We start from the raw sequence: 14,432 nt of genomic DNA on the forward strand, positions 1-14,432 counted from the left end.
GCATCCTCTTTTTAGTAGCGACACTAACATTTTACGCTGGTGGGAATTCCACTTCTCTCACCCAAGATTCGCAACACAATTTATGGTTTCATGTATTCCCATTCAGTCAGCACCATCTATGTAGGGCAGCTTTTGTTGGCTGCTCCGAGGCTCTACTGGTAACACTACAATGGAACAAAAGCCTCGACAAAAACAACTCTTAATTAGATATACACTATAGCTTTAAAACTGCATAATCAGGGGTATTGTTGTCTGGGTGTTGGAATTCAGATAAGTTGCCTTAAAGGTGAAACTTTAATTTGAGAAAAAAGAAGGATACAGCCCATAAGAACAATTCTTTATTTTTTTATTTATGAAGTAAAAAATAAATCACAGCAGTCTGTCAATGTTACATAAAAAAATATACATTTCAAAACCACACCAGCTGTAGCTCAGTGGTAGAGTCTGTCGTCTCTCAAACCAAAGGATTCTATCTCACTTCCTGCAGCCACATGTCTTAGTGTCCCAAATTGCACCCAAGTTGCACAGTCAGCGTTGTGTGAATGCGTAAGAATTAGATTAGTCATACTGTTGGGCAGTTTACGTAGCAGCCTCTGCCGTCAGTGTGTGAATGTGGTGTCAATGGGTGAGTGTGACATTTAGTGTAAAAGCATCTTTGAGTCGTCTCTAGAAGACTAGAAAGGTGCTATACACTTGTATACACGTCCATATGTATGTGGGTCTTTATTAAAATTACTGTTTAAATCTTTTCAGCAACCCCTGAGTTATGGAAGAATGGTCTGCAGGACTCCCTGTGTAATTTTATAGTTTGTCATCAGAAGCACTCAGATAAGGTTGCCAACCTTTTAATGTCTCACGTCATTTTGCAATGTTTGTTCGCTTTTCTATAGCAGTATTTTTTTTTAACTGTTGCTCCTGTCTCCTTTTGAAATTGAATATTACCCAGAATATACTGAACAATATTACAATATTGTCAAACTCTTGTTCTAAGTTATGGTTGGCTATATTATATATTGAAATTAAAAAAAAAGATTGAAGGATAAAAGAGAGAGAAACACCAAAATGATGTGAGGAAATGTTTTTTAATTCAATATTTATTTTTGATGACATTGTTTCTCAAGCATTTCTATGGACCGTCAGAAAATATATTGGCAGATTAATTAAAAAGCTAATTCAGGATTGTGGTGCCAGCCAATGATGAGAACCATATAATATATCGCTGAATATCAGAAGACTCATCCTAGAGCTTCTCAATGGCAATTTTGTAGGGGTTCTCAAGAAGCTACATTGTTGCACTATTTGATGTGGATCCACAAAAAAGAAAAAGATAAAGACTGTTTTTATTCTAATTGAATTTAAATCAGTAAAAACTTCTTGTAAATATCTTATCGAGTAACAGACACATTGGTAGGAACAAACAAAAGAGACCAAAAACAACAAAACCTGTTTTTACAGTACATAAGTTTCTGATTTGTTTTAAATATTACACCATTAGATCAAGATAACACAAGGTCTTCAATCTAGATATAAATAAAACTAATTTCAGCACTGGAAATTAACATTTTGAGAGGGAGGCTGCAAAGTAGGAGTTCTTTCGTCATTCGATTTCTTGACACCTCACGTGTTGCATCCTCTAACAGTGCAATTCTCTAGTTAACACCTTTAAGGCCTCAGTATATCACATATATATATATATATAACACTCGCATTATATTTTGAATACAACACGTGTAGGGGTAATCCAGTAATGATCCAGCTGTTCAAGGCCTCAGTCAAATAATCATGCCGTTTTTCTCTGTGACCTTTGACTTGCCTTTCCCCCTGTCAGAAACACAAAAACACGAAAAGCGGCATTAAAGAATAAAGTTTGAGCCTTTCTGCTACACCTGCATAGTTTTACATTTAGGTTAAAAAAAAAAAAACTTGTCTCTTACATGTCAGAATGTGCCACCTAACCTGTCACCTTCCTCCCTACTTGCAACTTTTTCCTGTTGTGTCAGAAACACCTTATCACTTGATTTGTTTTTCACCTTTTCTTGATCTTCAGACTTCAAAATTATGATCATTTTTGTTGTTGTATCTTGTTGTTGGTTTCAGCCAATCTCTGCACCTATCTGCTATCGTCTGACAACAATATTGCCCTTGGGAGCAACGTCAGGTTTTTCAGGACTTATAATGTAGCCAGTTTTTCTTGGAATAAAGTATCACAGGAAAATCAAGACAAGACTTCCTTCCTTGTGCACTTCATACTTCAAAAAAGCAACGTTGATTGATTCATTCTTTTTGAGTCTATGCCCATTGCACTTAAATACAGAAACCTGTTTAATAGAGAGTTATAAGAGGCTAATTGGAAGTCAGACAATAACTGATGGATTCCATTATGGCTGATGCTGCATCCACTCAATGCATAGCCTGTGCCCATACAGTAGAAATGTGAGTATTTAAAACTACTACATTGGGATCCAGAATGCTTCCAAAATCTTTTCCTCCAGCAAAAGATACTGTTTTCATATGAAATCTGTTTAAAGAGTTTAGTTTTTCTTCCTATTGTTGTTTCTAAACTTTTTTTCTATTCGATTTACCCTCTTAGATTCTCCACATCCTCAATGGTTTCTGGCAGGGCGACTCCTCTCATCTCAGGCAACATTGTCACCAATCCACTGTAGAGCACCGACATCACACCTGAAACAATGAGACATGACTTTATAAGAAAGCAAAAGCATCTCAAATTGGTAAGGAGCAATCTTCCTCTAAGTAAGTATTACTTAAGAGTTCTGAGAGTGTGCCTAGAGTGTACCGTAAAGAAAAAGAGGCAGCTCCTGCCAGACACTGGCCAGTCTGTAGAGCAAAAATGGGGCTACAATTGCTCCAAAGTCACTCGCTGATGAACACACTGACACTCCCAGATTTCTGTTGGAAATGTAAAAGTAATTCCAAAATCGAGTGAGACATGCATTATATAAGCTTTGTTTCTTTTTAAAGAGAAAATGGTGTTTACATTTCTAGAGATCATGTCAGCCTTTGCCGCCAAGTTGCAGAAATATCTAATAATACCATGTAGTCTTAAGGCCTGCTTTGTGTTAGTCTGAGGGAGGACTCATTTCCCTGTCTATTGAATTAAATTCAGGCATGTCTAAAATTAAGAAAACACTCAGAAAACTGTCAAAATGAATCAGAGATGATGATTTAACAAAGCTGAACACGAAATCACAGCGTCTGTGGGTAAGAAATGTCAAATTGGCCGGCCGAGTGTGGCTAACACTCGGCACATGCCTGAGCTGGTTATGCATTGCTCCGTTTGTGTAGTTATATGCCGGCTTGACCTGACACAGCCTAAATACAACTTCATCTACATTTTCTAGAACAAAATAGTTCCAAACTGCTCCACACTATGAGATGCCATCTGTCATCTTTGCTGGTTTACATCTGTGTTGTAGAGCATTACCGCAGTATGGCAGTAGCCAACAACCGAAGCTACAGCATCAGCTATTTATTTATGGTTTATATGTTAGGGACAGATACAATACACAAAGACGATTTGAAAACAGTCATCCATACAAGTACTGCAGTGTTTCAGCAGAGGCTAATTTGCAACACCCGTCCCTCGAAGGGCTTTTGTTTGTAAAGAAGATTAAAACAGGCTAGTAGCGACCATTTAATTGTTTGGATGACTTACCATCCATATTCCTATTCTGATGTAAAAATGTTTACACATTATTTAAACTCACCTAAGAGGCGTTGGATACATCTCTGTGTTTGCAAAGTTCAATGTCTCATATCCAATGGCAACAGCAAGCCTCCCAGCGATTGCAATACCTTTTCTTAAGAAGGCAAAATCTGTTGTGGACACAAATCAGGAAAAGAAAAGGGACCCAAGAAGCAACAACGCATTACCGACCAAGACCTTAAATTTCCTGCAGCTGTTTTGACTTTTCACAGCCTGTCACTGGACTGTCAGTTTAACGTACCTCGGGAGACGAAGGGGACAGCCAGGCAAGCGACTCCACCAATGAGGTTGGTGATGGCCATGAGGGAGCGGCGACCAACTCTATCAACCAGTAGGTAGAAGATGAGGCCAGTCGGAAGCTCAACCACAGCAGAGATGAAGAAATCCAAGAAGAGGTTGTCCCCTGTGATCCCCAGACGCAGGACCAGGCCTTGAAACACAATAGTACTAGTAAACCTGGATGAGGAAATGATCAAATAAAAATCTTATTTTTAAAACTACTTTCACATATGCTGGCCTGTATTACATGAACAAAGGATATGATACAGAATTAAATCTACTCACCAGGCATAAGTTAAAATTAGTGTGTTTTTTCTAATACTTGGTGTCCTGAACAAATCCCTCACTGACACAGGATTTACTGCTTTCTTTTCCTCCAGACGTATTATCTGAAAAATGTATTATAGTTGACAGATTCGAAAATTGACTTTTCCCGACTTTTCTTTGACCAAAATGACAATGTCAAATATTAAACTGTGTTTTTCACAATCTTGTCATACCTCTGGAAGATTAGGTGGTAATGATCTCCCGTTGTATTTTGCAATATTTGAAGCAACTCTCATGGCCTCTGTGGTTCTTTTTTGTGAAAACAGCCAGCGTGGAGACTCAGGAACAATCCTTAAAGACATACACATCTGTGTTGGACTTATTATAGCCATGCAAATAAATTAAATGGTCATATATTAAGCAATCCCTGTATGTATACCAATAGTATGAGATAAACAGAATGCAGGGCACACTCATGACCAGCTGCAGCATCTTCCAGGACGACAGGAAGTAAGCCAGACCAGGTATGATGACCATGCCAGCAGAGTAGAAAGTACGGTTCATCATGGACACAAATTTCCTGTTGTTGGACCCGAAGAACTCAATGACTGTACCAGAAAAGATTAATGACTTAGCAGACAGCATAACCTCTCACATATGCATTATATTTTTAAATCACAGATAATCAACACAGGCAGGGTATAATGTTTAAGGCATTTCAGGCAAAAGAACTGATACTAATAAACAGTGCAACATTTGTGAACAAATATTGTGGAACATTTTTCTCACATAGGCGACTTGGTTGAGCTTGAGCAAATTAAGTTAGAATGCACTGTTGTGGCTCAACAAGAGGTGGTGGCTCACATGTAACTGGGTACTGAAGTTTGGGGTAATCCTGATCTATGCATGAGTCATGAAGCATGACATCAATGTTGTGTTTACTAGTTAAGCTATGTGTTTCCGATTACGAAGTGGGTCTGGTTAACTGGTGGTTTCCTTGGAAATGAAAGCAACTTCACCAAACTGCACACATGTATTACATTTTCTCCCTCAAAAGTCTTGTATCATACCAAGCACATAACTGGCTGTCCAGGATCCCTTTCCAAAAAATCCTTGCAGAAATCGAAAGGTGAGCAGCAGCGGGTACCATGGTGACAACACGACCCCTACACCCGAGATACCAAGGCCAAGCATTGATGCAATTAAACATGGTTTCCTACCAAACCTGTGAAAGACAAAGATCATCATTTTTTGTTAGGGTAATCGTCAATTAAAACTGTGACGGGGAACAAATGTTTGTAGCAGACCTGTCAGCCAAGTATCCATTGACAAAAGCTCCAATGAAAAAACCAAATGCAAGGAAAACTTGATTTAGATCAGCAAGCCAAGATCTCTCGCAGACCAATGAGAACTAGAAGAGAAAAAAAGAAAGAAATGAACAAATCTTGGATAGATTTTAAGGTAATTATGGTTATAGTAATAAACAATTTGCAAACAGGTATATAAAAAAAATAAATAAAAGGTCAAGTATTGTTTTTTTTTCTTTCCATAAGACAGCTTTGCTCATGAAGACAAAGTTACATCACATCACAGAAGTTTGGAATAACGTTAGTTTCCTTTCCTTAAAGTAATCCCTCAAAGATGAAATCATATGCAAAAGCATCAAAACAGGACATTTTGTACTAAGAAATTATCTGTTGACGATTTACAATAGCAGGTACATCCTCCTATATCAAAATTCTTACTCTTGTTTATAACATAGGAAGGGACAGAAATAAAAGGAACCCACCTCAGAAACAATAGTGCTGTGGCTTTTATCAAACGTCCATCTGCTGCAATGCTCCAACTGGGTTTCATTTGAATTCAGAGGCCAGTTTGGATCATTACATTTGTTTGGACTTTTGTTCCAGTCCACACTAAACCTCTCACACCGGCTAAAGGTCCCTGACTGCTCAGAGCGGGGAACAGTGACTTCCCGCACCTCAAGGTCTGTCCAGCCACATTCCTCCTGGAGGTGCTCAGATTGAGGAATCCAACACCAGTGATCTGGTGTGTACCCTAAGAAAACAACCCCGACAAGTACAAAAGCAAAGAGTATCAACGGTAATGAACCCAGCGTAACAATCTTCTTCTGGAAAGGGCCAAAGTCTCCTATGTACTCGAAGAGTTTGTCTACATTTGCCATCTGAGGTGATTAACTAATGTTTGGCATGCGATGCTTCTGGGTATAACAGCTCCACTCTGAGAATAGGAGGAGACGCATCCTTTAAGAGACAAGTGATGCGTCAGTGTTGATATCAGAGTCCTCCTTTTCTTTCTCATTATTGAGTTTACTAGTCATCGTTTCAAGGAAAATGAAGAGCAGGTTAATCATTCCAGAACGTGAAATGTAGAACTAGTGCTACAAGCCTGGCCTGGGATGGTGTCAAACTCCCAGCCTGAATTAGTATGTCTGTCTCCCCCCGCCCAAAGGACTCTGGTTTGGTAACAGGAGCTCACAGACATATAGACATATCCACTTTGGGTCAGTAGTCAAAATATAGCTTAACGTAAACATTAACCTTGACTGTAGCATTTCAGAGACACAAGATACACTGTAATCCAGGTTATTGAGCTATTGAGTATAGGTTAAACATAGACATTTTTCTAAAATATTCAGCCATTGGTTGACCCGAAGGAGTGTTACATATTTTGTACATGTAACACACATGTAACAGAATCATTGAGGGCATGCCCCTCATTTTCAATGATGTTGAGAGTACAACAAAAACAGAATAAATATGCATAAACAAATGCAAAGGATTAAAATTAAACAATTAAAAACGTTTGAATTCAAAGTCAGAAAAGTTTATAATCATAGTCTTAAACTGACACAGAGGAACACGTGTGTGAAGTTTTAATGCTGTTGGATATTGAGCATCAGCCAATTACTAGAGCAAAATCTATGATCAAAATTATTTACATTAATATTGAGAGAATGAATATTAAACACGACTATTCATTGATTTGACAACATCTGCATATTACGCATGTATCAAACTTTAACACACTTAACACTTACAACAATAATAAATACGTGAAAAAAATACAAATATATATTTATATCAAAAGTAGATAATAAAGGTAAATTAAGGAGGTAGTGGTGTGACCTTACAACACACACTAAGAAATGTACCACATATGACAAAACCTATGGACAAAACCAGCGGAACACAGCATGCGGCACAGTTTAATCTCGATCATCTTGTTTTTATGATCGTGGGAAGCTAAAATCGTAACTGAAATTGAAACTCAATTAATTGCACAGCACTAGTGTTCATTGTTAGGGCGGTTCAATAAAGAAGTATTACTGTATATGGCAGCATTTGCCAATTATGGTTGTAATTAATAAAAAAAAAATGTCTGTCACATCTCACTGTTAGAGGTGCCCAGTCCACCTTTTCATATAAAATTAAATGATGAGTGGAGTAACTGTCACCTGTAGGGGCGCTGGTGGGGCAGTGGTTAGTGCGTGCGCCCCATGTATGGAAGCTGTAGTTTTCCAAGCAGGCTGCCCAGGTTCAAATCTGACCTGTGGCTACTTTCCTGCATCTCGTTTCCCACTTCTATCTCCCCCATTTCTGACTCTATCCACTGTCCTATCTCTCAAATAAAGGCACAAAAAGCCCCCCCCCCCCCCCCCCCCCCCCCCCAAAAAAAAATGACACCTGTAATGAATCTAAGTGGGAAGTGATACATGGACTATAGGGGAGCAGGTGTGGAGGCAGAGGCATTCATATAGATGTCACCATAGTCCAGAATGGATAAAAAAGACGGCATCTGTTTTCTTCTGAGCCTTGGGAAGTTAGTTTATGTTTCTGTAGAGGAATCCAACTTTTTGTCTTAACTTAGTGGCCAGAATTGGAGACTTGGAGAAAATGGAGACTCTTTCAGTGCAGTGTTCTGTCAAAGTGGTGACATGCAAAAAAAATTCTGCAATGTCATGCAAGTAAAGAGCATGTATTCAGTCCTGTCAGGGTTGAGAACTAGTTTCAGATTAAACAAAAAAAGTTTTTATTGATTGATCGAATGCTTGCTGGGAGATTTCCATGGCTGAATATGCAGCGTTAGCAAAGCAGTACAGAACTGTATCATCAACATAAAGATGGGTGTTACAATTTGTGATAGCAGAAGTAATATTGTTGACATACATTGTAAATAAATAAGGACCCAGTATTGAACCTTGTGGAACCCCTTCTGACAATGGCAAACCCACAGAATGATTATCACGTCAAACACACATTGCTGTCTCTTGTATAACATATAAGTGAAAGACAAACAGTGGGATTAGCTCCAACGCCAGATTGATTTGGACCCAAGATAGGACTACAGAGTAATGATTTGAGCTGATACTTATCTAATGTTTCTAAGACCTTATCCACACACAATAGTTTTGAAATGGGCCAATAGTTATTTAAATTTGTTTTATCCACACCCTTATGCAGTGGGACTATATGAGTGTTCTTCTAGACCTGAGGAATAACCCCAGTAGAAATGGAAAGATTCAATACATATGTATTTTGCTCAGCTATCATTAAAATACTTGTGTTAAATTCAATTGAATCCACAATTTATTTGAAATGGGATAATACATTTTGTTTAAGAAGGAAGACTTTATTTGCTCATTATTATTTTGTATAGATTAAACCTTTCTCTTTTTTGCATTAGGCTGATTTTCCTAGCATCAGCTTACAGCTTGGCAAAACAAACTCTTATTTTTGACACTGGTACAAGATGTTTTCGGTTGAAAAAACCTGTTTCTGTTCTCCTAAATTTAACCAGTATTGTTCATTAAGGAGTGTTATATTTTTATTGTCCAGATAAAATGTCCTCCACTGAGGGTCTGTCTATGGGACTCTGACAGCAGTGAGAGAACAGCACCCTCCCATGTTCGTCCAAAACAAAGTCGCCTCCCAGCTGAAAAACACAGAGGAAGCAAAATCATTAAAGGATTATATGAGGACGTTATCTTTAGAGACAGTATAACATGAAAAAAACTTTATATCTGAACTTAGATGTCTGTTTTGCTTCACTTACAAAGATAGATGAATGCATTGCTTATCATAACACTGACAGAGTGCCTGTGCATGCATGTTCGCGTATGTGCTTGCAGCTGCAGCAGGAAAGAAGATTGAGGAGAGGGCATCACGCTGGCCTTTATCACATATCTCCTGACCTGATCTTATTTTACATTCGGTAAAATAAGATTAAATGTTCGGCAGGCCAGGAAATACTTTGTAAAAAAAAAGGGTGTACTTTGCAGAGGGCAAACAGCAGGAGCACAAGGCCCTTTTTTTGTCTGTGTGCACATGCCTGTTAACTGGTGTAGTAATCAGTGCTTTAACACCACTTTTTCTGCTTCTTCCATCTAAAATGTTCTTGTTTGAACATGAAGCAGCGAGCATCATTTTTACCTGAAACATGTCGTCTTGAATGGAGGGAAGGCCTCTTGGAAATTCCATGTTGTCCACCACATATTCAGCATAGAGCAGCATGTTACTGAAGCTCAACACTTTCTTCAACGATGCTCCAAGGCCGAATGCCGTGTACATCTGCAAGCTCAACAGAGTAGTGAGGTGTCAAGTCAGATTGTCACAATACCTGATACCCGGTACTAAAATAAAAATGATAATCAATAAATCTTTCTGTTAAAGTGATGCACTATTATTTGAAATATCTCAGTTGTAGGCATGAGCCTTCACAATAAACACATTGCAATTAATAAGAAAACTGTTTCATGTAAACCAGCACGACTTTTTCACTCAGAATGTAGCAAATTTACCCATTGGATGAAGGCCATGCTTTCAAACTATTGTTGAAGATAAGATGTAGCTCAGGCCAGTTATTAGCTAATGAGCTACCCTCAGACTAATTCAAAATCATTTAGTTGTGGAAAACATTCTTCTTGGAATTATTTTTGGATTGAGGAGGAACCAGTTACAAACACAAGCATCGTGTAAAAGAGGAAGAACATAGAAACTGAGTGAAAGCTAAAATGTTTATCTTTTGTTTATTTATTGCACTTCATGTTGTCATTGCAGTATTCAACAATGTCATCGTCCATCGTAGATTTCTCTCATACCATGCAGGCCTATTCTGTACCACGCAGAAAAATCACGCTGAACACATAAAGTGCGAGAACTTTCCCATCCGTACACATTGCCGTCACAGAAAAGTAACAACATGTTAAAAGTATTAGTATCATTAAAAGAATAAAGGTGCAACTAACATAAAAAATAATTCCTATCAATTATCGATAATAAGCCCTGGGTCCAAAGTTGGGACTCTAAAAAAGTTGCTGTCTGACATTTCTTTTTTAGTCTCTCACCTCTTTGATGTCTGTTTGACCGAAAGTGGAGCTGAGCGTATGTCTGTAATCTTTAAGGATCTTATTAAGGTATCAAAGTGTCAGACAATCCAATTATGAAGTGCGTATATTATATATACGTATTATCATTGTGTGTTGATGACCTCTGACCTTTCTGTCAGAATCCAAAAGCATGTCGTACTGACAGCCGGTCTCCTTCAGCCAGTGTGAAGCTCCCTCCTGACAGCCAAATGAAATGACCAACACTTGAATTGAGTGTGAATCCAGGGAGCACTGAAAAAAAAAGGGCATATACAGTGACAATTTAGATTCATATCAGACTGTATTTTACAACTGTTGTGATAGAAGGGTGATAAAAGCATCATAAAGAGTGGTCTAGTTCATGGATGTCATGACCCTTTAGTGATTAAACGCTTCTGTTCTCCTGGCTGTATTAAACAGAGAACGAAACAACAATAATCACTTCTAAGATCCATCCCTCAAAACTGACGTGTTCTCGAGCTTTTAAAGAAAGAATTTGATCAGGAACTTTTCAGGTTTCTCTTTCTGATGATACTGAACTTATTAACTTCACTGTTATCAGTCTGCAAACAGAGAGAAATCATTTACCCATGATCAGTTGATTATGAACTAAGAGCCACTTACAGAACAGTGATTCTACATATTACGGAAGAAAGTGATCTAGATTTGAAATTGTAAATCAATTTTAAAAGTGATGGAGAAAAAAATGTAAAAGATTATCATTTACAGCATAGCATATAAAAAAAGGGCTTATCTTTTTTATCTGAGAAATTTCTTTAAACACTTTTACAAGTTTTCAATTTTTCAATCATACCAAACATCTCTCCACTAAATAAACTGTAAAAGTACACTAGTAGTCTTTGTATGTATACAGGAGGAAAGGTCACTGAAGCCACGTTTCCATTATTTAGAGTAGACCAACATTTGGAGTGATTATTTCACTGTTTCATGATTTTACTCCGGGAATTGTAAAAATGCATCTTTCATAAGATTGCATGACTGTTTTATTTCTTTATACTGAGGCCTGAAATATCTGTTTCAAATGAAAATAAAATAGTCCAGAAACATCATAGAGCATCAAACATCTGTTTTTTATGCAAGAACAAACATGAATTTTCAAATATATTTTCAGTATGTTGGTATGATACTGGCACTGGTATGGCTTCAATCTGAATGTGTAGACTTAAAGCCTTTGTCTTTGTTTTATCTATAAAACATGAAGTACTGTTTTTAATATTAAGTCTCCAGTCTTGTTTACCTGATGTTTCTCCAGCTCTTTCAGATGGAGACGGCACAGTAGACAGGAGAACTGACGGATCAACACCAGCAGGATCTTTTGACCTCTCCCAAAATATTTCTCTAACGTCACTTTTCTACAAAATAAAGTACAATTCTTCTGTGCAAAATAAGTGACAACAACACAATAGTTTTGGCAGAACAGAACAAAAACATAAAGCATTACTCTCATTTTGTGCCCACTTTTTATGAATTAAAACAATACATTACTGACAGGGATTTCAACAAATATTTGAAGGACATTAGAAAAAATTAATTCCTGTCCCTTTTGCATAAAACGAGGTAATTAACAAGGTAATTAACCCTTTGAGATCAAGATCTCTTTCATATGTTAGACCTGGTCAATAGGGCAGCAGCACAGGTTGTAATAAAGATTACATGATTAATAAAGAGTTTACGAACAATAAGTTAAGAGCAACTACAATTAAAATGTGCTAATTGGTTCACAGATAAAGTGCAGAAGTTGTGATCACAGATTACAATTAAAAAACAGAGGCACTGTCACGTTCTCTGTCATTAAAGATAGAGCCAAAGGCTTATAACATTATTATGATAATTGGCAGCAAAGACCAAAGTGTCAATGTTGTAGTTCTGTCTAATTTAAACTTGCACTGTGTTGAGTTTGAATTCATAACAAGAATGATTACATAATAAGGCAAAAATTCATCCAACATACTCTCCTGTTCTGGCGTCGATTAGAGATGTATCAGGTGAAATACATTTGATCTGCTCGGTATCATCCAGTGTTTGAACAGCTAGCTGTAACTCATCATCCAAATGTTGCAGAAAGGCATCCCACTGCACCTGCACGACATCAGCCACAGTCAGTAAAGACTCAGCGCTCAGACAGAAATGTTTTTTTTTTTTTAAATATCCGATAATAATTTATGAACTCACTTCTAATTCCTGAAAGTCCTGCAAAGCGCCCTGCAGAGTTGCACGGCTGGAGAAGCAATAAAATATTTTTTTTAAAATATGGTTTCAGTTTGTTGGGACTGTTATTTTATGATGGAAAGATATGAATGCACGTGAAGATTTTCTTTTTAAATATTTGGAGTCACTAGGTTGAGTTTTACTAAATCAGGATGTCAATTACAGTAGTTCTAGCAGCCTGAGTGAGTCCAGATTGTTTAATGATTTTTATCATAATTCAGAGGATAAAATTATTCAAATAACCTCAACAACAAAAAAAACCTTTGAAACGTCATTTTTGGATTAGCCGGGCCAACTTACCATCAGAAAATTAATTCAACTTCAACAAAGCAGAGCTCAGTGATTGACTTACTATCAGCGAGTAACCAAGAAAAAAACAGACATTTATCATAATTAGTCTGCTTAAACTCAGGAATGTTTTGTGTCATGTTAGGAAAACCCAAAAATTATTACATTTGTAATTTTGTCTTACGTTAATGAATTGGTTTCAAAATTGGATTGGTTAAATCATTTCAGCTCATTAGGTCTTACTGAGTGCTTTTTCTCCACAGGTCCTCTGCATCCTTTTTCCTTTGAACACACAAACTGACAATGGAAACATAAAACAGAAGCTAACAGTTTATCTCTGTGAGTCGCAGAGCTCAAAGTTGAATCTGTGTAGCTGTACAATAAGCTCACGAAGTCATATTATGTGTTGTGCTCATAACCTTCTGTACAAAGCTGCACCAGCTTCAATCAGACCCAGCAGTGACTGTTGTTGCTCTATGCGGATTTTCTGCCTGATGAATTCCAGTAGTGAGCCTGAGCTAGGAAAAGTAAATGAAGTTAGCGTGTAACAGTGTGTTGCATTTATTCTTTATGTCTAATGACTGACAGGCCGCCTGCAGCCCCTCGACTCAGGGTCAGACCTATAAAACCACATGCCAACTGTCCAACGTGGCATCTGCATGACTATTTTTATGTGCACTTGTCTGGCCTCATAAAAAGCTTCCTACCTTCACCGCTCTCCTTCTTGGCGAGGTCCAGCAGAGCTTTTCCATCTTCAACAAAAGCTGTGAGAGCTTTTGAACAAGACGCTGCAGTGGCGTCCGCTCTAAAAGCCATTTTCTGCTTCAGTGTGGTTCTCGGTTTGTGTCGTGAGATTATATCAAATGTTACCCTTTGACTAGAGTACGACAAGCTTGACTTCCTCTCAAAGTCCACTTTGGGTTTATGTGCAAATAGCAGATTTGCTGTTGAAGCTCAGTTTAAAGGGTTGTTCCCCCTAACACTACACGTGAAGTCCAGTTAAGAAGGAGACAGTTTGTGAGAATGATTGCGTAGTTTGTTCTTCGTTTTGGAACGAGCTTAGTCAGTGAATTCTTTTCATTACCCATTTTACTTTATGTAGGTTGACTCCTCTTTTGCTACTTAAAATCTGATCAATATGTATCTTGGGTTGTAGAAATAACACCTTGATTAGTACAAAAATACTGGGTTGAGATACATTTAGGCATACTAGCTTTTTCATTCAACTTTGCACACTGGTAGCAGCATGCAAGA

General features: G+C 37.7%; 2 protein-coding genes across 3 annotated transcripts; both read right to left on the reverse strand.

Moving 5' to 3' along the window:
- Window positions 1–1,152: 1,152 nt before the first annotated feature.
- slc22a3 (solute carrier family 22 member 3) lies at window positions 1,153–6,589 on the reverse strand. Its single transcript, XM_061063345.1, has 11 exons — window positions 6,063–6,589; window positions 5,581–5,684; window positions 5,344–5,498; window positions 4,713–4,881; window positions 4,507–4,624; window positions 4,292–4,395; window positions 3,969–4,183; window positions 3,729–3,837; window positions 2,798–2,910; window positions 2,583–2,682; window positions 1,153–1,821 (listed from the first exon to the last, which is right to left on the reverse strand). Exons 1-11 carry the CDS (start codon window positions 6,456–6,458, stop codon window positions 1,773–1,775), a joined length of 1,632 nt encoding a protein of 543 aa, XP_060919328.1. The 5' UTR covers window positions 6,459–6,589; the 3' UTR covers window positions 1,153–1,772.
- Window positions 6,590–8,302: 1,713 nt separating this feature from the next.
- Window positions 8,303–14,143, reverse strand: LOC132992897 (uncharacterized). Of its 2 annotated transcripts, XR_009676399.1 has the most exons (10): window positions 13,886–14,141; window positions 13,598–13,691; window positions 13,422–13,475; window positions 12,855–12,900; window positions 12,634–12,761; window positions 11,920–12,034; window positions 10,791–10,913; window positions 9,727–9,864; window positions 9,067–9,229; window positions 8,303–8,933 (listed from the first exon to the last, which is right to left on the reverse strand). XR_009676399.1 is itself a non-coding variant. In XM_061062467.1 (9 exons), the coding sequence occupies exons 1-9, from the start codon at window positions 13,992–13,994 to the stop codon at window positions 9,122–9,124; spliced, it is 915 nt and encodes a 304-aa protein (XP_060918450.1). In that variant the 5' UTR covers window positions 13,995–14,143; the 3' UTR covers window positions 8,303–9,121. The 2 variants fall into 2 exon arrangements, 1 of the variants encoding a protein (XP_060918450.1); XM_061062467.1 differs by having other exon boundaries at window positions 8,303–9,229; window positions 13,886–14,143.
- Between the last annotated feature and the right edge of the window lie 289 nt (window positions 14,144–14,432).

Source organism: Labrus mixtus, chromosome 18 (assembly GCF_963584025.1).
Source record: "Labrus mixtus chromosome 18, fLabMix1.1, whole genome shotgun sequence".
In the NCBI taxonomy this organism is placed as follows: Eukaryota; Metazoa; Chordata; class Actinopteri; order Labriformes; family Labridae; genus Labrus; species Labrus mixtus.